Here is a 24,731-nt window from a genome sequence, read left to right as displayed (position 1 = left end):
CAGTATACCCAATTGCCCACCATTGAGAACATCTACCATAAACGCTGCCTGGGCAGGATGAAAAGCATTATCAGGGATGCATCTCACCCTAACCATGGACTTTTTACTCTTCTCCCATCCGGTAGGCGCTAGAGGAGCCTCTGCTCCCGCACCAGCAGGCACAGGAAGAGCTTCTTCCCTGAGGCTGTGACACTGCTGTACCTCTCATCACAGTGCTAAGCAGTATTGTATTGTATTGTCTGTATTGTACTGTCTCAGTACTTTTATATTTGTGTGCTGTAGCATTTTTTTTATTCGCAGTTATCTTGTAAGTAACACTATTCTTTGCGTTTCTGGTCAGATGCTAAATGCATTTCGTTGGCTTTGTATCTGTACTTGGCACAATGACAATAAAGTTGAATCTAATCTAATCTATTCCAGGAGTGAAGTGACCAGGGTTATTCCGTAAATTCTATCCCCTGGAACTGTGGTCTCCTAGTTATAGAATTCCATTTATCTTTGCAGTTATATGTTTGCACCTGTCCATGACCTATATATTTGCATCTCCACCGCTTTAAACTTCTTCACCATTTGTCTCCATCATTTTAGACTTGGGAGAGTTAACTTTAGATTTGTGTGTAGTGAACTCTATTTGCCATAGTTGCTCCAATGCAATTTGTCCCATCATTTTGTACTTTAATGCAGAACATAAAACCATCAAAACGGGAATAGGAATAGGCCAAATGGCTCACGGAAACTGCTCTGTACAGAGAAAAGCAGAGTTAACATGAACACAGTTATGAGTGGAGATTGAGTAAAGTTGACCCATACCATTCAGCTATAAAATGAGAGGACATCTCATTAAAGTGTTTCACCAAATCCTCCTTTGGTTTCTTATGTTCTATTGGAATTTCTGTAAATGGCAACTGATACTAAAGTTTCCTTTTCTTTTTCTTGGTGATATGGTAAAGAGGCAAAACAGTTGACTCATTATCTCATTGATTGGCAGCTCAGGAGGATCTTCTATTCTACTAACGGGGACCTCTAAGTACTGAAGGAGTAAGAAAGTTGAGAGGCGTCAAGGAAGGTGGAGATTGGTGTAAAGGAGACATGGAAAAAGGTGTGCGAGGAGTGATTGCCGAGGGATTGAGCAAGGGGAGGGCGGGCAGTGCGCAAGCGCAGCCGGCGATGACGTCGGCGCAGGGGAAGCCAGAGCCGCAGAATGACCATGAGTGACCTCGGAACGCGAGCGGCGGGGGCGCGGAGCTGAGCCGAGCCGAGCCGAGCGCAATGGAGAGCAAAGCCCGAGCTCAGTCCCGGGCCACCGCGAGCGGCGCCCCGGCCGAGCCGTGCGCCAACGGGCTGCAGAACGGCTTCCACCCCAGAACCGACAGCAGCAGCTCGGAGCAGGAGCACGGCTCCCCCGCAAAGAAATGTCGCATCCGGAGGAGGCTGGATTCCGGCAGGAGGAACAGACCGCGTAAGTGACAGGGAGGAGGGAAGGGGTGTGTGGGTGTGTAACTGCGGGGAATGGGCCCGCGTGTGCGGAGACAATGCCGATGTGTGAAGCTGATGAATGAGATGCGGTCGGGTACAGGTGTGCACGGCGTGACGTGACGTACAGATGTGTGCAGCGTGAGGTGGGCACGTGGTGCGGTGTGTACATCTCTACCTGTGTGTTGCACGGGTACAGGTGTGTATGGAGAGTGAGAATATTGTGCAGAAGTGGTCATTTGTGAGCTGAGCACACGTGGAATACTGCAGATGTGCTAAGCCTAAGGATACACTGTGGGGCGAAAGTGTAGAGGGTTGGAGAGTGAATTAGCGATGATGTAGATGTCTACAATGGGAGATGAGTATCGGGTTCAGATCTGTATCGTGTGAATACATCATTAGCTGATAGTGTATTGTAACAAGCTGATTATGCGCGTGATTGCAAATGTAGATGTTCAGCCAAATATGCATATGCTGCAAAGTCTGATGTATAGGTAAATATACACTTGGATCCAAACATAGATGTGCACATATGGATATAAATACAGGTGTACATTTTAATGTATACTGATGTAAAACTGCATATGGATGGAAATGCTGGTGTGTAAAGAGATGTATGTACCTGTGAATTCAAATATAGTTGTGCCAGTGGATATGTGAACCTGTGCAAGTACAGATGTGCAAATGTACATGGTCAGATAGATGGGCATGTCAGTCCCAAGTGTAGATGTGCAGGTGGATGTGGTTGTATGCCAATGTAAGTACACTTGTTTAGGCAGATACACACACATGCCAGCGAAAGCACATTGTGGTTGCGCAAATGCAGGTGGATGTGGTTTTATGTCAGTGCATTTACACTTGTGCAGGTGAATATGAATGCTTGTCAGTACAAGCAGAGGTATGCAGACAATCTTGTCTTTGATTGTAATTGTGTATTTGCATAATGATGCATTTATATGTAAATATACAGTACTATGTAAAAGTTGTAGGCACACATATAGCTAGAGTGCTTAAGATTTTTGAAAGCACTGTACTATATTTTTCAATATAGCATGCAGAGCGAGTTTGTAAATCAGGCAGAAGAAAAGGATGTTGGGAATGGAAGGGGTGTGGGACAGATGGCAGAGAAGGAGTGTCTGGGCAGAGGTGATGTGTGCAGACACACCCTGCCCTGAGTCACCAGGTAAGGTCATTAGTTTATTCACAAGCAAATTAATTTATTGATCATTATAGAATGTCTCTCTAGTGCTTCTGACTCCCTCCCCTCTTCCATCCCACAATAGAGACCCATAGCAGAATTGGGTTTATCATCACTCACGTAGGTCATGAATTTTTTTTATATATGGCAGCAGTACAGTACAATACGTAAAATTACTACAGTACTGTGCAGAAGTCTTAGCCACGTAAAAATACTATAAAGTGAAGATGCTTTCAAAAATAATGAAATGAAAGGCTTCTAAATAACAAAAAAATTACTATATAGAGTAGTAAACGGTTAAAAAAGAAATCAAATCAAAGAGCAGTAAACAGAAAAAAAATTAAATCAAATCAATAACACGAGAAAATCTGCAGATACTGGAAATCCAAAGCAACACACACAAAATGCTGAAGGAACTCAGCAGACCAGGAAGCATCTATGCAGAAAAGTAAACAGTTGACTTTTCGGGCCGAGACCCTTCAATGGGACTGGAAAGATAGAGAAGTCGGGATAGGGAGGTGGGGGGAGGAGAGGAAGAAGTGCAAGATTGTAGGTGATAGGTGAAACCAGGAGATGGGGGGGGGTGAAGTAAAGAGCTGGGAAGTGGATTGGTGAAAGAGATAAAAAGCTAGAGAAAGGGAAATCTGATAGGAGAGGACAGACCATGGAAGAAGGGAAGGGTGAGGAGCACCAAAGGGAGGTAAGGTGAGAGAGGGAAAAAGGAATGGAAAGTAGTGAGGGAGGGGGCAATTACCAGAAGTTCGAGAAATCGAAGTTCATGCCATCAGATTGGAGGCTACCCTGTCGGAATATAAGGTGGTGATCCTCCGAGTTGAGTGTGGCCTCGTTGTGGCAGTAGAGGAGGCCATGGACTGGCATGTCAGAATGGGAAGTAGAATTGAAATGGGTGGCCATCAAATCAATACCCTTTGCTTTTAAAACTGCATCAGTTCTCTTAGTTACATTGCCATGCAGTTGTATAAGAAAATCAGCTGGTAGGTTGCTCCAAACATCTTGGAGAACTTGCCATAGTTCTTCTGCAGACTTCAGCTGTCTCACTCATTTGCTTGTCTCTCCAGGTAGGCCCAGACAGCATCAATGATGTTGAGATCAATGTTCTGTGGAGGTCATACCGTCTAAAACCATATTTAAAAAAATCTAGGGTGCCTAAGACTTTTGCACATTTCTGTAAATGCTCATTGTGAGTGTGTGCATACATGTGTAATTACACGCGAAGAATGGGGTACAGGTATTTGCAAAAGCAGGTGTGTGGCCTGAGGGGGCCATGTGAAATGTTGACTACTCAGATTTATGTGCAGCTGTGCAAATTTGAGCAGCATGGTGGCATTTGAGTTGCCTGTAGAGTAAAAGACACTGCCTAGAAGAAGGCAATGGCACACCACTTCTGTAGAAAAATTTGTCAAGAACAGTCATGGTTGTGGGGACCATGATTGCCCACGTCATAATGATGATGTAGTGTAAAATGGGGTTGGAGAGTAGTTATGTATAACCATATGGGGATATGTTCCTGATACGTATAAATAAATAAAATAAAGGCATCCGTTAGTCTTGTGAGACCATGGATCTGCGTCTGGAAAGTCTTCACTCTCTAGGGCGCAGGCCTGGACAAGGTTGTATGGAAGACTGGCAGTTGCCCGTGCTGCAAGTCTCCCCTCTCCACGACACTGATGTTGTCCAAGGGAAGGGCATTAGGACCCATACAGCTTGGCACCAGTGTCGTCGCAGAGCACTGTGTGATTAAGTGCCTTGTTCAAAGACACAACACGCTGCCTCGGCTGGGGCTCGAACTCACGACCTTCAGATCGCTAGTCAAATGCCTTAACCACTTGGCCTCATGCCCACACATGATACGTATAATGGCACAGATATTTGCAGTGTGGCATATTATGCTTGATATTGGTGAATTTTTGTGTAATGAAACAATTCAGGCTGTGTGCAGATGTCAGAGTTATTTATTTCATTTTCAGAATTATGTCACCATCACTTAATCTAATCCTACAAGAGTAGATTTGTATAAACAAAAGTTGGAAAAAGCTGTTAACTCTTGATATATAATCTAGAATTATGATACACCACTTCTTTGCTTGAGTTCTCTGCTGTGATGGGATCAGTGTTGACTGAAAGTGCTGTGTTCCTTTAATGCTGAATCTGCCTATGGTGCTGTTTTGTCTGATTGGGTGAATCTCTCAGGAGGTTCTGGTCTGTTGCAAATAATCACTAGCGACTTTGTGAGCTGTGAGCAGTGGCCAATAAAACCACTTCATGTAAAGTACACCCACTGACACCGGGGAGAGGTAACTTGATCCCTGCCGAGGTACAAGAACAGGTTTCTGGTCCTTTTTGTACCTTTTATTGCAAGTTATTTGTAAATTCTGTCTAAGTATACACTTCCTGATTTAGAACGAATTTCTGACCTGAATTTATATTGGAACACATCTGCTTTGAGGCGTTCTTTGAGAAAAGGATCTAGCAAAGTGACTTAAGGTTATTAAGCCTTGTGGCTGATAACATTAGTCATCGTAATGAAGCTGAAAGGAGCAAAAAAGCCATGTAAGTAATATTCTTGTTGGAACATTGCAGATATTTTAAATAGCATTGAACTGAAATGACTGTGACTGTAACTTTTATTATGGGAATAGGGTAGGAATACTTGCGGGGAAAAGAGGTATGGGTGGAAGTGGATCATTCTTAGAATGAAAGGATACAGGCATTTTATTCTTCACACTTTTATGATTCTAATGTGGGCATAAGAAGCTCTGGCAGGACATTTGATAGTGGCAGAAAAGCCTTCAGGAAACATTTTCATAAGATTGAAATATACAAGCAGAATCAGCAGTTGACCAGCAATCAGTGCTATTAGTAACAGAATTTGTGATAACTTGTGCCGAGTTACTCAAAATTACATGCCCTGACTGTAGTTGAGTGACACAGATTGACAAAGGTTGGTGCTCAACTCTTCTGTAGTTAGCAGTGTGTGACAATTGAACACCTTACAATTAAATACCAGCCACTTTACCTGATGCCTACCTCACCAAGCGTTAATGCTAAGGACGCACTGGGACAGCTTTACAGTATCTATAAAACAAGTACCCAAGCGGTCTCTTCATAATTCAGTCATTCAGTTACATGTACTTTGTGCTGGTTATGCTTATTGTGATTTTTAAAAATTATGTATCTGCTGCATCAGAACCGGAATAGCAATCATTTTGTTCTCCTTTCACTCGAGTTCTGAGGAATGACAATAAACAATATTGAATCAAAATCTTTGTACTGTTGACACACTTGGAATATTTCCAGATGAGATGTTACACCCAGACCCTGGATACTGAAAGTCAGGGAGAGAATAGAAAGCAGAGAGACCATGTTAAACTTCATTTCGATTGTATGTCAACTTCTGGTTTCCTAATTATAATAAAGTATATGGAAGCATTTAAAAATATCTTCAAGGATTACACCAGATCTGTGGGTTGTAGCCTGCTGTAATTTTATTTTAAAAAGAGGAAAGGCTGAGGAGTGAGTTAATGGGAGACTTTTAGAATTATGAGTGGGGTTTAATGATTATAGATGTAGAACAGATTTCTTCACTTATCAGGGGAACAATGAGTGATGAGCTCGCTACCTCAAGGAATAGTGAAGAGAAATAACAGTCTTGACTTAAGGGCAAGCCAGATAAACATGCAAAGTTCTGCAGATGGGCTGAAATGAAGCAGGCTGTGAATACTAGTATCGGTCATTTGGGCTGGGAGACTTGTTATTTTATTTGATTACCTTAAGGGGAAGAAGATTATGCCTGATCTACGCTGTTGCAAGCCAAGCGTGTAATGCTTTCAAGGTGAGACTCAAGTTGTTTGGCAGCACTTGATAAACTTCCACACAAAGTTTCTGATTTAATCTCAAAGCCATGAGGATTCGAGGTGATTCTTGGGAATGGGCAGTAACAGCAGAAGGGCAGAAAATAATTGGGTATTTGACATCAGGGAGCAAGGTGTGATGGTGCTCAAGTATTGAGTGCTTTTCCTCAGGATTGCTTGTTGAGCTGTTACTGATTCTAATTTATGAGTGTGAATATTCAAATTTGTATGTGATAATAGAAGGGGAATAGAATTGGAAGAGGCAGCTCAGATGTGTAGGACAGGTTTTATTTAAACACGGACAGTGGTAGTTGCCTGGAATATGTTACTAGTGGCGCTAGATTTCAAATGTAAATAGAGGCACGTGAGATAGAGCAGCTCCATCACAGATCCAAGAGCCCAGGTCCAATCCTGGCTTCGAGTGTTCTCTGCATGGAGTTGATCTATTGTGACTTTGCAGACTTTGGTCGAATACTCTGGTGTGCTCATAAGTTGATAGGCAGCTGTAAATTACACTTGCATGGTTATTGTAAGTTACTCTTTGTATGGTCAAGTGGTAGAAGGAATCAGAGGGAGTTAAATCGGACTATGGGAAAGAATAACCGGGGGTTTACAGGGAACTGAGACAGTACATGGGACTAAAGAATACAGGACATCATAGGATGGGAACAGACCATTTGGCCCATGATGTGCTGAACTAATGACACCTAATTAAGTTAATCCCTTCTGTCTACACATGGTCCAAAACCCTCCATTTCCATTGCTTATCTCTTAAAGCTTCATTGGTGAATGGCGTTATTGATCTCAGTCATGAACTTTTCGATTAGCTCTATCCAGGGTCTTTTGGATTTCCACCAAGCATTGAATTAAAAATAACAACAAAGTGCTGGAAACACTCATTTTGGCAGGCAATGTGTGGAGAGGGAGAGAAGAAGAATTAACCTTACAGCTTGGTAATTAATCAACAAAACTCCTGGAAAATCTTCAACCTGGAATATTAATTGCAGTTCACTTTTCACAGATGCTGCCTGATCTGCTGAAAATTTTAAACACTTTTTTATTTCAGATTTCTGGCATCTGCAAGAATTTTTTTTCCCTCTGATTTATATTTAGTCAAAATTTCCCCGTTTTGCTCCTGAACCCTCACTTTGAGCTTTCTTTGAAATTTTAAGTTTTTGTACTTGATCTGGAGTGGTTAGTTTCCTTGGTTAAATCCCTCTACATTTTTAAACTCAAGGATATAACTGAAGTTTATGTAAGGTTTTACAGTTTATGTTGAAACTGGCCAAAGGTAATGCCAGTGATGTTAACTCTATTTCTCTCTCTCTCTCTCTCTCTATGGATGCTGCCTGATCTGTTATTTCTAGTATTCTCTTTTGTTTTACGTTTCTGACATCTGCAGGATTCTACGTCTCGCAGTTCTAGTGTGCTCTTTTGTTTTTCTCTTTCTAGTTGTCCTCATTCATTAAGCCTTGGATCCCACACCAGCAAGTTCAGAAACAGTTATTACCCGACAACCATCAAGTTCCTGAACCAGCACTGATAATTTCAATCACCACCAATCTGAACTAATTTTAAGGTTTAACTTTACAACTCATGTTCTCGGTCTTTTTTTTACTTGCACCGTACGTCTTTTGCACATTGGTTATTTGTAAGACTTTGTTTATGTATAGTTTTTTGTAAGTTCTGTTATAGTTCATTTTTTCCCTCTCCTGTTAATGCCTAAAATAAAATAAACCTCGGGGTAGTATATGGTAACATATATGTACTTTGATGGTACATTTACTTTGAATAAGACCAAAAAACACTTTGACTTCTATAGGCAACAGGAATTCTGCAGAAGCTGGAAATTCAAGCAACACACATCAAAGTTGTTTGACTTCTGTAGAGCCTTGATCTCCACTTTATTACAGGCATCTCCCTATCTGACTCCTTTTTTGCAACTTGAAATTTACTTGTTTTTCACCTTTCATTTTAATGGGCTTTCACATCAAAACGAGAAATGAGCTCTGCCAGTTACTCCACAGATGCTAACCTACTGAACATTTTCAACCATTTCTACTTTTATTTCAGATTTCCAAACATCTGCAGTTTTTGTACTTTTCAGTGCATGCAGCATGTGTTCATAATGCGACCCGTGAGGTTGAGTTTCATTGCAGAGGGTTGCATTTCACCCCATGTAGAACAATGGCATTCTATCTGATGTGCAGTAGCTAACTGCAGTCCTGCAGCTGGGATTTGTATCAAGCTGAATATTAAAGTTTTATTTACAGTTGCTCCATGATAAACACTAAAACTTGATTAGATTTTCTTGTTGTACATTGTACTGTGTTCTTTGTATTTGTGTATTTGCTAAGTTGCTTCTTACCCTCTAGTTCCTCACTGTTAATAAACTATGATTGATTTTCTGTCCTAGATTTTTATGTCAAGATGGTGCCAAACTGTGATCTCTATTGAGGTTGTGGCTCAAACTTAGTTGTTTTTAGGTTCATAAGGATGGGTTTGGGGACGGAGAAGGGAGCTGGGTGTCAAGTTAGGGTTTAAAGACAGTGATGTGCAGGAATTGAAGGCCAGGCTGGAGTCCAGGTCTCTGCTCTGCATTTAAAAGCCAACTGTGAATGTGTGATGGAAGATAGCTGAGGTTGGATGTCAAACTGGCGGACTGCCAAGAGCGATGGCTGGTTACACCCCCCCCACCCCCCACCCCCACCTGGGTTCTCCTGGGTTAGTAAGTTGTTAGCAGGTTCCAAGATCAGAGTTTTGTGTGGGCAAGAGGCACGAGGGCCAATGCCCATCCCCCCAGTTATGCGAAACAGCGACTCTTTCAAGGCTTGAAATTCGGGTCATCATCTGCGAGTCCTGGGGTCGGCACCGAAGATTGATCCGAATTTTGGAAGTCTTGACCTGTTGGCCATTGCCCAGAGTATATGAGTCTCAAAGTTTGCTGGGGAGCTCAAAGGCCCAAAGTCTGTGAGCCCAAGTCTATTGGAGGCTGGTGACTGAAGCCCTGGGGTTGGTGGACTTTGTATACGTATGAGTGGGAGGGATGAGTGGGGTCTTGCTTTACTGTTGTTGCTTGTTGTGTTCTGCCAAGCATTATGGTCGTGCTGTGTTAGCACTGGAATGTGTGACGACACTTGTGGGCTGCCACGAGCACATCCTTGGGTTTATTTGGTGTTAATGCAAAAAGCACATTTATTTCGCTATGTTTTGATGAACATATGATAAATAAATTTGAAATCTGGATCTAAATAGTTCCCTTTCATTTTTCAAACTCCATCTGACATAGTTTTGTCCATTCATTTAATGTTGCGTTCCTTTTGCTCTTGTTTGCATAATTCACAGTGCTTCCAAATTTAGTACAAGTATGATTGATTTACATGATTGTATGAGCTGCTTTCCACAATGACACTAAATCACACCATCACCCATTTCTATTTCAGTAGTCCTAAAACTGATGTTAATCAGATGGGTGGGGTGTGGAGTTTATTTCGTCAAGTCACTTCCTGCCTTATGAAACAATGAAGCAATGTATGAAAATTTCCAATTCAGTGGCACCATTCCTGAATCTAGGCAGGGGTTCCCAACCTGGGGTCCATTAATGGTCAGGGTCCATGGCATTAAAAAAAAGTTGTGAACCCCTGAAAAATGTTGAGTTTATGCCATGCATGTGAAGCAGCTTTTGTTTTCTTGTTTTTCATTACATTTAGAGCAAACCAAAAGTCCCTGTATTTTTTATCAAGATCTGGTTAATTTGGCATATCAGATACATTCCTTCCCTTTTCTATGTTGTAGTGTTATCCTCTGCTAATGCAATCATGGATTAAAAGTTTTCATTAAATAAGTACCTATGGTTGATTATTATCCTTCCCAAATTTGCCTTAATTGAGTACATTTTATTTTCTTATTTTTCATCAACAAATTAAGATGAAAGTGAACACAGTTTATTTGCATCGTAATTTATTTGCCTCGGGAGACAGATAAGTGGGTAACAGTCAGGAGAGAAAAGGGCAAGAGTCAGATACTAGAGAGTACCCTTGTGGCTGTCCCCCTTAACAATAAGTACTGTTTGAGTACTCTTGGGGGTGGGGGGGGGGCGGCCTACTTGGGGGAAGCAACAGTGGCTGTGCCTCTGGCACAGAGTCTGGCCCTGTGGCTTAGAAGGGTAGGGAAAGGAAGAAGATAGCAGTGATAGGGGACTCTATAGTTAGGGGGTCAGACAGGCGATTCTGTGGACACAGGAAAGAAACGCGGATGGTAGTTTGCCTCTCAGGTGCCAGGGTCCGGGATGTTTCTGATCGTGTCCACGATATCCTGAAGTGGGAAGGAGAACAGCCAGAAGTCGTGGTACATATTGGTACCAACGACATAAGTAGGAAAAGGTCCTGAAAACAGACTACAGGGAGTTAGGAAGGAAGTTGAGAAGCAGGACCTCAAAGGTAGTAATCTCAGGATTACTGCCTGTGCCACGTGACATTGAGTATAGGAATAGAATGAGGTAGAGGATAAATGTGTGGCTAGGGATTGGAGCGGGGGCAGGGATTTAGATTTCTGGATCATTAGGACCTCTTTTGGAACAAGCGTGACCTGTACAAAAAGGATGGGTTGAATCCGAGGGGGACCAATATCCTGGCAGGGAGGTTTGCTAAGGCTATTGGGGAGAGTTTCAACAACCAAACTGAAGAGACAGAGGAAGGGGCGGTTGGCTCACAAACAGAGAAAGCTTGGAGACAGTGCGAGAGAGAGGATAGGCAGGTGATAGAGAAGGAATGCACTCAGACCAATGATTTGAGATTTGTCTATTTTAATGCAAGGAGTATCATGAGCAAAGCAGATGTGCTCAGAGCGTGGATCAGTACTTGGAGCTATGGTGTTGTGGCCATTACAGAGACTTGGATGGCTTGGGGGCAGGAATGGTTACTTCAAATGCCAGGCTTTAGATGTTTCAGAAAGGATGGAGGGAGTGGAGGGATGGGTTATTAAATTTGCTGATGACACAAAGGTTGGGGATGTTGTAGATAGTGTGGAGGGCTGTCAGCGGTTACAGCGGGACATTGATAGGATGCAAAACTGGGCTGAGAAGTGGCAGATGGAGTTCAACCCAGATAGTGTGAGGTGGTTCATTTTGGTAGGTAAAATATGATGGCCAAATATAGTATTAATGGTAAGACTCTTGGCAGTGTGGAGGATCGGAGGGATCTTGGGGTCCGAGTCCATAGGACGCTCAAAGGTGCTACGCAGGTTGACTCTAAATTTTTTAAATGTCACTTTTTCCATATTCTTTTGTTACCTTAACATTGAAACATTGCTGTCACAGCCTCCTGGAGTTTTTGTGTTAGCCTTTTCATGTGGCATGATGCTATCTCTCCTGTATTTGTCAACCATGGCAGAAGACTAACTATATGTACATTGCCTTTATTTGTGTATGTGTGTTTTATTGTACCAACATTTTCAATACATAATCTTTGTCCCTAGGTTTACACATTAACAGCTCAGCCCAGGGCTGAGCTCAAACCTTTGAAACCTTTGTTTGTTTTATTAAATTTAAAATGTGACTTTGCCTTTCCTTACTCTTTTAACCCTTTTGTTTTACAAACTCGAATATGGTGATAATTATTTCCAGATTGTTTCTAGTCACCCTGGAAATGTGAGAGGGTATTCTGCTGGGTTTAAGATGCCCTGGAACCCCTAGATGCTGTTTCTGCGTTAGGTCTCCATGTGACGGCATCATTTCTTACACAGGACTTTTTGGAGCTTTGAGGAGGAACGTGGGCCATGTAGTCCCAGAGCTACCTGTCATTCTTTGACAGTTCGGTTTAATTGTCACGTGCCTGATAATTACTTGTTGTCATCCTTCAGCCAACCCTGACTCCACTTTCAAACCCAAGCCATACTGAGTGCCCAATCCTGCGATTGATAGATTCCAAACCCTGATCTGTCAACCTCTCCGATTATGTCTCATGCACTGAATCCGCCTGTCCTGGTGTTAATATTGGATTATTTTCTTTCCACATCTCCCTCCTCCTCTCAACTGGTGTGCAATGTAAAACTAAAGCTGATCCTTTCATTCACTTTCCCTTCAACATCCCAAACCCTCCCACCGCATCCCACAGCTTACACATATTTTGTCCTCCTCCATCCTGCACAATTCCTCATAATCCTGAGTGTGGCTTGGAAAGAAAGATGCATTTTTAGTGTTACAAATGTCCAATGCACAAGGTCTTGAGTACAAATGATATCCTCAGCAGAGGGCCAATGGCTGAAATCCATCCTCCAGGAAGTCAGTACTAATAAAATGCATGCAGGCAATTCCCACAATGGGCTCGTATCCTCTTTTTGATTCTGATCATGATATTTACACTGCTGGATCACCCCTTCTGATGTTATTTTCTACTATAATTCTGTTTGTTCATCAGTATTTCTATCTCCCTTGAATGTTGTGTAGCTTGTTTATTGTTGATCACATCAGTGATTATTTTTTCTCTTTTGCTACTAACTCCCTCATGTTAGTTCTTCAGCTGTGAACAAACGAGGGCAGAATTCTTACGAGAGAACTTCCTCTTCTAGCCCCAGTGACAATTTTTCACAATTTTTGTCAAACTAATTGTCATATGTACATACATGTATAGGTTCTGTGAAAATCTTACCAGCAACAGCATCACAAACATGTAGCATCAGAAAAGCTTAAATTACACCCAGCTCTTTTCAAGAAGTAACATAATTTGAACAAAAACAAAATCTGTTGAGTGTAAAGTGGTCCTAGTATTGTTCTACTGAGGTAGTGATTCAGGTTGTGCAAATTGGTTGATGTATTGCTGTTCTGGTGCTTTTATGCTTAACATACATTTTGCAACAACCTTTGAGCCTATGTGATTTGTTACTCTTTGTATTGTGATCTCTCCAACTTTTTGTTATTTCTCTAACTTGAATTCTCTCCCTTTTTACTGGCTTCAGTTTTTTTCCCACAGCTCTTTTTCTTCTTTTCTGCTAGACTAGCGAGCCATTTTAAGAAAACTTCTTGAACAATCTTAAGAAGCTTCATGTAAACATTTATATAAAATTATATATATATATAGCATATTTGATGGGATAGCACTCTCCTATGTATTGCATTAAACTGTCAGCTACATACCTCCCATCCCTCCCCACTGATCTCCCTCCTGGCACTTATCCTTGTAAGCGGAACAAGTGCTACACATGCCCTTACACTTCCTCCCTTACCACCATTCAGGACTCCAAACAGTCCTTCCAGGTAAGGCAACACTTCACCTGTGAGTCGACTGGGATGATATACTGCGTCCGGTGCTCCCGATGTGGCCTTTTATATATTGGCGAGACCCGACGCAGACTGGGAGACCGCTTTGCTGAACACCTACGCTCTGTCCGCCAGAGAAAGCAGGATCTCCCAGTGGCCACACATTTTTATTCCACATCCCATTCCCATTCTGACATGTCTATCCACGGCCTCCTCTACTGTAAAGATGAAGCCACCCTCAGGTTGGAGGAACAACACCTTATATTCCGTCTGGGTAGCCTCCAACCTGATGGCATGAACATCGACTTCTCTAACTTCCGCTAAGGCCCCACCTCCCCTTCATACCCCATCTGTTACTTATTTTTATGCACACATTCTTTCTCTCACTCTTTTTCTCCCTCTGTCCCTCTGAATATACCTCTTGCCCATCCTCTGGGTCTCCCCCCCCCCCTTGTCTTTCTTCCCGGACCTCCTGTCCCATGATCCTCTCGTATCCCCTTTTGCCTATCACCTTTCCAGCTCTTGGCTCTATCCCTCCCCCTCCTGTCTTCTATCATTTTGGATCTCCCCCTCCCCCTCCAACTTTCAAATCCCTTACTCACTCTTCCTTCAGTTAGTCCTAACGAAGGGTCTCGGCCTGAAACGTCGACTGCACCTCTTCCTACAGATGCTGCTTGGCCTGCTGCGTCCACCAGCAACTTTGTGTGTTGCTTGAATTTCCAGCATCTGCAGAATTCCTGTTGCTAGCTACATACTTTGTAGTTTTGGTTTTTGCCTATGATTTTTTGTCTGTTTGACTCGGTCATTTGCATCACTTCAAAGTTCAAAGTAAATTTATTATCAAAGTGCATATACAATCCTGAGATTTATTTTATTGTAGGCATACTCAGTAAATACAATAACTATAATAGAATCAATGAAAGACTGCACCAACAAGGTGGGCAACCAGTGTGCAAAAAACAACAAATTGCAAAAAGAAAAGTCTGGTCAACATGGTGCCAGCAAACAATGCTATCTAGGGTGACATCTTTCAGATGGTCAACAAAACTGTTTCTTTCACTTCTTTTATATCTTTTTTTAAAATTTTAAAATGTGTTTCTGGTGCTGTTGGAGCCTGTGAATTGCATTTTGAAGATCAATTGAGTGATCTGGCGCTTTGCTGTCTCTGAGAAGATTCCAGGAGGTGAGCTGCCTCGAGGCCTAGATGTTCAGAGACCAGGATCAACTCCATCTTTCACTGATTAAAGTGCCAAGGAAGATTGAAACATCGAGGCGATTGCGGAAGGTGAACGAGTGTTCAGTGCCGTCTACCAGCCCCTCTCTCACTTCTGCCAGAGGAGGATGTATGTGACAGTCTCTTGCTCGCTTCTCCCGAGGGAAGGTCCCTGAGTTCGAACGCTCTCTCTCTCTCTCTCCCCCTCTCCCCCTCAGTGCTGTCAGAGGATGATACTGAAGTTCTGCGTCTGCGATTTATGGATTGGACTGTAGTTCACTTGGATTCTTTCAGTTTTGTTTCGTATTCTGTGTTTTTTAACTGTTCTTTCTTTTTGCATTTGTGCAATTTGTTTATATGCATGTGAGGGAGGATTGATGTTCTTGTTGCAATTTGTGTGATATGTCTTTCTGCGTGTGGGGGAGGGTTGATATTCTTGTTGCCGTTTGTCCGATTTGTTTTTATGCGTGTGGGGTGGGGGTATGATGTTTTTGTTGCCTTTTGTGTTTTGGGGGGTGTTGATGTTTTTCTTTGAGAGGCGCTATGGTTTTCTTTGTTTCATGGCTGTCTGGAGAAGACAAATCTCAGGAAACATACTTTGATAATAACTGTACAGTGAACCTTGAGATATGTGGATGGAGGGCTTGCCTTAAAATGCAGCCGGGAAGTTGGGAAAGATGAGGAGGAACCACGCATTGGTATTTCATGCCTGGGCAGAACATTCTTGGTCCTGCCAAGGACGTATGTTCAATTGAAGGGATTTGAATTGCAGCTATTACAGATGCCGATCTTGGAGCTGGAGGGCAGCCATACAGTTGTACACTTTACGTGCAAGGATTGAGGATTGAAATATGACAAGGTAAATTCAGAGGGAACAGATGAATTTTGTGGTCTGAATTGGGGTTTATAAGGAAAAGATATATGAAGACAATCTTGAGTATGGGCAATGGGCAGGAATAGGATTTGGGGCCATTGGTTATTGGTGAAAATTCAGCTGCAGTACTTCTACAATGAAATTGACCTACATTCGATTCTTTGACACTGGAAGTGACAATCTTTGCCGAGGAGGAATGGTAAAGAAGCTATAGTGTCATAGGGTCAAAATGGGGCGAATTTTTAGGAGGGAGCTGAATCGCCTTGCTGACCTATTGCAACTCAGGGCATTTCAGAGTTCAGTTCTGGTGCTGTTCTGTAAGGAGTTTCTGCACCTGTGGAATGTGTGGGCTTTCACCGGGCGCTCTGATTTCCTCCCACAGTCTAAAGATGTACTAGGTGTCAAAATGAGGTGTAATATCACCGGCATAGATCGTGAAATTTGTTAATTTTGCAGCAGCAGTACAATGCAATACATGATAAATATACAAAAGAACTGAATTACAATAAGTATTTATCTATATGTTACATAAGTAGTGCAAAAACAAATTAAAAGTAGTGAGGCTATGTTCATGGATTCAGGGTCCATTTAGAAATTGTATGGCAGAGAAGAAGCTGTTACTGAATCGCTGAGTGTGTGCCTCCAGGCTTCTATAGGTTACTTAGTCATTGATAATTGTCCTGTAATGAGGTTAAGAGTTATTTAGGGTTGTGGGTTTGCTGGGGGTGGGGGATGCATGACTGGAAAGGCCTGCTCCACATGATTACCCCAAACACACTGCGCCGGATATTAGGCATTTTCAGATTTATTCACCCTGGAGAGCGTTTCTGAAAAGCTCCGTTTTTAGGGGAGGAAAGCGCTGTTTCAATATGGACGGAGGATCAAAACGAAGAGAGAAAGCTTTGGTTACGGATTGATCCAGTCTAGTGCGGACGTAGCCTGTATTTCTAAGATGATGTGATCTATCAGCACATTTGGTGCTGGAGATGAAGCTGTGAAGCAGAAAACTGGAGTTGGAGAAAGTGGCTTATCACTACAAACAAGAACTTAGGTTCATCTCAACTCCCTGTTGACTGTTGGGACAGAATTTTCAACTGGGACAAAGTTGAAAGTAAATTTATTATCAAAGTACATATATGTCACCATATACAACCCTGAGATTCATTTTCCTGTGGGCATACTCAATAAATCCAATAACCATAATGGAATCAATGAGAGTCTGCACCTACTAAGTGTATAACCACTGTGCAAAAGACAACAAACTGTGCAGATACAAAAAGAAAGAAATAAAAAATAGCAATAAATATCAAGATCATGAGATGGAAAGTACTTGTAAGTGAGTCCAGAGATAGTGGGAACATTTCAATGATGGGGCAAGTGAAGTAGAGTGAAGTTATCCCCTTTGGTTCTAGAGCCTGATGAGGGGTAATAACTGTTCCTGAACCTGGTGCTGTGAGTCCAGAGGCTCCTGTACCACCTTTGTGATGGCAACAGTGAGAAGAGGGCATGACTTGAGCGGCTGTTGTGGGGTAGGTAGAGAAGATCCCTGGTGATGGATGATGCTTTCCTGCTACAATGGTCCATGTAAGTGTGCCCAGTGGTGGAGAGTGCTTTACCTGTGATAGACTGAGCCATATCCACTACTTTTTGTAGGATTTCCAGTTCAAGAACATTGGTGTTTCCATTCCAGGCTGTGATGCAGCCAGTCAATATACTCTTCACCACACATCCATAGAGATTTGTCAACATTTTAGATGTCATGCTGAATCTTCCCAGACTCCTAAGGAAGTAGAGAGGCTACCATGCCTTCTTTGTGATTGCACTTGCATGCCAGGAAAAGGATAGGTCTTCTGAAATAATAACACTGAGGAATTTCAAGTTGCTGACCCTCTCCACCTCTGATCCCCTGATGAGCACTGGCTCATGGACTTGTGGTTGCCTCCTCCTGAAGTCAATGTTCAGCTAATCAGATCCTTGGTCTTGCTGACATTGGGTGAGAGGTTGTTGTTGTGGCACCACTCAGTCAGATTTTCAGTCTCCCTCCTACATGCTGTCATCACCTTTGATTTGACCAACGACAGTGGTGTCGTCAACAGACTTGAATATGGCATTGGAGTTGAGCTTAGCCACACAGTCATAGGTATAAACAGTTAAGCATTCTGTGAAGGTCTTTGCAGAAATTACTACTGTAATACAGGTTAGGTCACTTTATCAAAGGAAGGTGGTATAACCTAACTGTATGAGCTTTGTGTATCAAGAGATCTAGTTTATATCCCTATCAAAGTGCGAGTTTCTTTGTTTATTGCTTTGCACTCTGCTATTGATCTCATTCATAATTTGCTTATGTCATTGCTAGATGAATAGATTGATTGAAATCCCAAGCTGCAACGTCAGGAAATCTGAAATAAAAATTGAAAATGCTGGCAGTACTGGAACCGCACATGTAGTAGAACTCTTACCTCGGATTACCGGAGATTTGGGTTTGATCCTGACCTCCAGTGGAGTTGTCATGTTTCATGGATTTCCTACAGATGCCTCATTTTCCTGTGGTAGTTTAGTTCGGCCACTATAAATTGAACTTACTGCAAGTGTATGGTAAAATCTGCCTTAGTGGCAGCATTTATAGAGAGCTAATTGTCCAGATGACTTGGAAGATTATTTTCAGGTGCATGTTGTTCTTGATTTTTAGCTGAGCTTCCTTCTGCATAAATGATCTATGTGAACCTGCTGCCAAACTACAACCTCCAACATTCTCAAGTACTTGCAATCCTGGAACTTTATGCATCCTTGGTTTTCATCACTCAACATTGGAAAAGGTTCCAACAGCTACCTTGCTCCTATGCTCTGGAATTTCCTTCCTAATAATCTCTACATCTTTCACTTAATCACTGTTTATGATGTCCCTTTAATCTCAATTGTATGGGAAGTTTTTGCTACCTGCCCTAGAATCTTATAGAGTCACAGAAAGCAGCACAGAAATGGACCCTTCAGCCCATCTAGTCCATATTGCACCCTTTAAACTGTCTATTCCCATCGACCTGCACCAAGACCAGAGACCTCCATACCCCTACCATCTATGTGCCTGTCCAAATTTCTCTTGATTGTTGAAATCTATCTGTACCCCTCATAATTTTATATACTTTTATCAAATCTCTCAATTTTCTACGTTCCAAGGAATAATGTCTTAACCTATACAACAGGAATTCTGCAGATGCTGGAAATTCAAACAACACACATAAAAGTTGCTGGTGAACACAGCAGGCCAGGCAGCATCTCTAGGAAGCGGTGCAGTCGACGTTTCAGGCCGAGACCCTTCGTCAGGACTAACTGAAGGAAGAGTGAGTAAGGGATTTGAAAGTTGGAGGGGGAGGGGGAGATCCAAAATGATAGGAGAAGACAGGAGGGGGAGGGATGGAGCCAAGAGCTGGACAGGTGATTGGCAAAAGGGATACGAGAGGATCATGGGATAGGAGGTCCGGGAAGAAAGACAAGGGTGGTGGGGGGAACCCAGAGGATGGGCAAGGGGTATATTCAGAGGGACAGAGGGAGAAAAAGGAGAGTGAGAGAAAGAATGTGTGTATAAAAATAAGTAACAGATGGGGTACGAAGGGGAGGTGGGGCATTAGCGGAAGTTAGAGAAGTCGATGTTCATGCCATCAGGTTGGAGGCTACCCAGACGGAATATAAGATGTTGTTCCTCCAACCTGAGTGTGGCTTCATCTTTACAGTAGAGGAGGCCGTGGATAGACATGTCAGAATGGGAATGGGATGTGGAATTAAAATGTGTGGCCACTGGGAGATCCTGCTTTCTCTGGCGGACAGAGCGTAGATGTTCAGCAAAGCGGTCTCCCAGTCTGCGTTGGGTCTCGCCAATATATAAAAGGCCACATCGGGAGCACCGGACGCAGTATATCACCCCAGCCGACACACAGGTGAAGTGTTGCCTCACCTGGAAGGACTGTTTGGGGCCCTGAATGGTGGTAAGGGAGGAAGTGTAAGGGCATGTGTAGCACTTGTTCCGCTTACACAGGTAAGTGCCAGGAGGGAGATCAGTGGGGAGGGATGGGGGGGGCGAATAGACAAGGGAGTTGCGTAGAGAGCGATCCCTGCGGAATGCGGGGGGGGGGGGAGGGAAAGGTGTGCTTAGTGGTGGGATCCCGTTGGAGGTGGCGGAAGTTACGGAGAATAATATTTTGGACCCGGAGGCTGGTAGGGTGGTAGGTGAGGACCAGGGGAACCCTAATCCTAGTGGGGTGGCGGGAGGATGGAGTGAGAGCAGATGTATGTGAAATGGGGGAGATGCGTTTAAGAGCAGAGTTGATAGTGGAGGAAGGGAAGCCCCTTTCTTTAAAAAAGGAAGACATCTCCCTCGTCCTAGAATGAAAAGCCTCATCCTGAGAGCAGATGCGGCGGAGACGGAGGAATTGCGAGAAGGGGATGGCGTTTTTGCAAGAGACAGGGTGAGAAGAGGAATAGTCCAGATAGCTGTGAGAGTCAGTAGGCTTATAGTAGACATCAGTGGATAAGCTGTCTCCAGAGACAGAGACAGAAAGATCTAGAAAGGGGAGGGAGGTGTCGGAAATGGACCAGGTAAACTTGAGGGCAGGGTGAAAGTTGGAGGCAAAGTTAATAAAGTCAACGAGTTCTGCATGCGTGCAGGAAGCAGCGCCAATGCAGTCGTCGATGTAGGGAAGGAAAAGTGGGGGACAGATATCAGAATAGGCACGGAACATAGATTGTTCCACAAAGCCAACAAAAAGGCAGGCATAGCTAGGACCCATACGGGTGCCCATAGCTACACCTTTAGTTTGGAGGAAGTGGGAGGAGCCAAAGGAGAAATTATTAAGAGTAAGGACTAATTCTGCTAGACGGAGCAGAGTGGTGGTGGAGGGGAACTGATTAGGTCTGGTTTCCTTCCCTACATCGACGACTGCATTGGCGCTGCTTCCTGCACGCATGCAGAACTCGTTGACTTTATTAACTTTGCCTCCAACTTTCACCCTGCCCTCAAGTTTACCTGGTCCATTTCCGACACCTCCCTCCCCTTTCTAGATCTTTCTGTCTCTGTCTCTGGAGACAGCTTATCCACTGATGTCTACTATAAGCCTACTGACTCTCACCGCTATCTGGACTATTCCTCTTCTCACCCTGTCTCTTGCAAAAACGCCATCCCCTTCTCGCAATTCCTCCGTCTCCGCCGCATCTGCTCTCAGGATGAGGCTTTTCATTCTAGGACAAGGGAGATGTCTTCCTTTTTTAAAGAAAGGGGCTTCCCTTCCTCCACTATCAACTCTGCTCTTAAACGCATCTCCCCCATTTCACGTACATCTGCTCTCACTCCATCCTCCTGCCACCCCACTAGGAATAGGGTTCCCCTGGTCCTCACCTACCACCCCACCAGCCTCCGGGTCCAACATATTATTCTCCGTAACTTCCGCCACCTCCAACGGGATCCCACCACTAAGCACATCTTTACCTCCCCCCCCCCCCCGTATTCCGCAGGGATCGCTCCCTACACAACTCCCTTGTCCATTCGTCCCCCCCATCCTTCCCCACTGATCTCCCTCCTGGCACTTATCCGTGTAAGCGGAACAAGTGCTACACATGCCCTTACACTTGCTCCCTTACCACCATTCAGGGCCCCAAACAGTCCTTCCAGGTGAGGCAACACTTCACCTGTGAGTCGGCTGGGGTGATATACTGCGTCCGGTGTTCCCGATGTGGCCTTTTATATATTGGCGAGACCCGACGCAGACTGGGAGACCGCTTTGCTGAACATCTACGCTCTGTCCGCCAGAGAAAGCAGGATCTCCCAGTGGCCACACATTTTAATTCCACATCCCATTCCCATTCTGACATGTCTATCCACGGCCTCCTCTACTGTAAAGATGAAGCCACACTCAGGTTGGAGGAACAACACCTTATATTCCATCTGGGTAGCCTCCAACCTGATGGCATGAACATCGACTTCTCTAACTTCCACTAATGCCCCACCTCCCCCTCGTACCCCATCTGTTACTTATTTTTATACACACATTCTTTCTCTCACTCTCCTTTTTCTCCCTCTGTCCCTCTGAATACACCCCTTGCCCTTCCTCTGGGTTCCCCCCCCCTTGTCTTTCTTCCCAGACCTCCTGTCCCATGATCCTCTCGTATCCCCTTTTGCCAATCACCTGTCCAGCTCTTGGCTCCATCCCTCCCCCTCCTGTCTTCTCCTATCATTTTGGATCTCCCCCTCCCCCTCCAACTTTCAAATCCCTTACTCACTCTTCCTTGAATTAGTCCTGACGAAGGGTCTCGGCCTGAAACGTCGACTGCACCGCTTCCTAGAGATGCTGCCTGGCCTGCTGCGTTCACCAGCAACTTTTATGTGTGTTGTAGGTCTTAACCTATTCAATCTTTCCTTATAACTCAGGTCCTCCGAATCCGGCAAAGTCCTTGTAAATTTTCTCTTGGTCTGTCAAACTTATTTATGTCTTTCCTGTAGGTAGGAGACTAAAACTGCCGGCGATACTCCAAATTAGTCCCCATGGGTGTCTTATAGAACTTCAACTTAACATTCCATCTCCTGTACTCAATACTTCGATTTATGAAGGCCAATGTGCCAAAGGTTTCCTTTACAATCCTCTCTACCTGTGATGCCACTTGCAATGAATTATGGACCTGTGATCCCAGATACCTTTGTTCTGCCGCACTCATCAGTGCTCTACCGTTCACTGCGTAGACCTACCCTGTGCAGCACCTTGCATTTGTCTGGATTAAGTTCCATCTGCCATTTTTCAGCCTATTTTTCTAGCTGGTCTAGATTCTGCTGCAAACTATGATAGCCTTCCTTGCTGTCCACTACACCCCCAATCTTGGTGTCATCCACAGATTTGCTGATCCAGTAAACCACATTATCATCCAGGTCGTTGATATAGATGACAAGCATCAATGGACCCAGCACTGATCCCTGCGGCACTCAACAAGCCATAGGCCTCCAGTCGGAGAGACAGCCATCTACCACTCTCTGGCTTCTCCCACAAAACCAACGTCTAATCCAATTTACTAACTCATCCTGAATACTGAGTGACCGAACTTTCTTGACCAACTTCCCATGTGGGATCTTGCGAAATGCCTTACCAAAGTCCATGTAGGCAACATCCACTGCCTTGCCTTCATCAACCTTCCTGGTAACTTCCTCGAAAAACTGTATAATATTGGTTAGACGTGACCTACCACACACAAAGCCATGCTGACTATCCTTAATCGGTCCACGTCTATCCAAATACTTGTATATCCGGTTCCTCAGAATACCTTCCAATTACTTACCCACTACTGATGTCAGGCTCATTGGGTTGTAAGTTCCTGGTTTACTTTCAGAGTTTTTATTGTATAGCAGGACAACATTGGTGATCCTCCAATACTCTGGTATTTAACCTGTCGCTAAGGGTAATTTAAATATCTCTGCTGGTGCACTGGCAATTTCTGCAGTTGCCTCACCTTGTCAGGCCCTGGGGATTTATTCACCCTACATCCATTATCTTTACCTTTTATTCTGACTGGCACCTACAAACTTTGTACTTCCAAAATTTCACTTTAGAAGATCTCCCACTTACCAAGTACACTTTTGCCAGGAAACAGCCCGTTCCAATCCACGTCTGCCAGATCCTTTCTGATACCATCACCCTTTCTCCAATTTAGAATCTCAGCCTGCAGACCAGACCTATCCTGTTCCATATTTAGTTTGAAACAAATGGCATTGTGATCACTCAATTCAAACTGTTCCCCAACACAAACTTCTGTTACCTGCCCTGTCTCATTCCCTAATAGCAGACCAGGTATCGTAGACTCTTGTTGGGACTTCTGCATACTGACTAAGGAAACTTCCCAGAACATATTTGACAAATTCTATTCCATCTAATCCTTTTACAGTATGGGAGTCCCAGTCAATATGAATAAAGCTAAAATCACCTCCTATAACAACCTTATGTTTCCATCAACAGTCGTTGATCTCTCTGCAAATTTGTTCCTGTAAATCCCTCAGACTGTTGTGTCGTCTGTAATATAGCCCCATTAATGTGGTCACACCTTTCTTATTTCTCAGTTCCACCCATAATGCCCCACTGGACGAGTTCTCCAATTTATCCTGACTACTGTGATATTTTGTCTGACTGGTAACACCATCCCTCCTTTAATCCCTCCCACTGTGTTTCGTCTGAAACGACGGAACGCTGGAATATTGAGCTGCCAGTCCTGCCCCTCCTGCAAACAAGTCTCACTATGGCTACAATATCATAATTCCAGGTATTGATCCGTGCCCTGAGCTCATCTGCCTTTCCTATGATTCTTCTTCCATTGAAATATATGCAGCTCAAGACGTTAGTCACACCATACTCAAACTTTTGGTTCCTGACTTTGTCTGAGGTCTTACCAACACCTGTCTCCACAACCTCTCCACTAACTTTTCTGGCACTCTGGTTCCCATCCCCCTGCAACTCTAGTTTAAACCACACTGTGCAGCATTATCAAACCTTCCCGCTAGGATATTTATTCCCTTCCACCTCAGGTGCAAACTGTCTCTCTGTACTGGTGCTACCTTCCCTGGAAGGGAGCTCAATGATCCAAAAATCTTATGCCCTCCTGCCTACACCAGCTCCTTAACCATGTGCTGAACTGTATAATCTTCCTATTTCTGGCCTCACTAGCACATGGCACAGGTAGCAGTCCTGAGATCACAACCCTGGAGATACGTCCCTTTAACTTAGCAGATAACCCCCTGAACTCACTTTGCAGAATCTCATCACTCTTCCTACCTATGCCATTGGTACCTGCATGGACCATGTCCTCTGGCAGTTCACACTTCG

The 24,731-nt window shown here is 43.7% G+C and overlaps 1 protein-coding gene across 4 annotated transcripts in view; it reads left to right on the top strand.

Annotated features, from left to right (window-relative positions):
• The first annotated feature begins 1,193 nt into the window (after window positions 1-1,193).
• LOC140185721 (pantothenate kinase 1) overlaps window positions 1,194-24,731 on the top strand; it is a 102,327-nt gene continuing 78,789 nt past the window's right edge. For 2 of the 4 annotated variants that reach the window (XM_072239290.1, XM_072239289.1), the window contains exon 1: window positions 1,194-1,459. In XM_072239290.1, coding sequence (XP_072095391.1) covers window positions 1,270-1,459 — 190 coding nt within the window. In that variant the 5' untranslated portion in view covers window positions 1,194-1,269. Of the gene's footprint in view, window positions 1,460-4,969; window positions 5,243-15,849; window positions 15,871-24,731 lie in introns of those variants that run through there. The other 2 variants (XM_072239291.1, XM_072239293.1) reach the window with 2 other exon arrangements.

Source organism: Mobula birostris, chromosome 21 (assembly GCF_030028105.1).
Source record: "Mobula birostris isolate sMobBir1 chromosome 21, sMobBir1.hap1, whole genome shotgun sequence".
In the NCBI taxonomy this organism is placed as follows: Eukaryota; Metazoa; Chordata; class Chondrichthyes; order Myliobatiformes; family Myliobatidae; genus Mobula; species Mobula birostris.
This window is presented reverse-complemented; position numbering and strand designations above follow the sequence as displayed.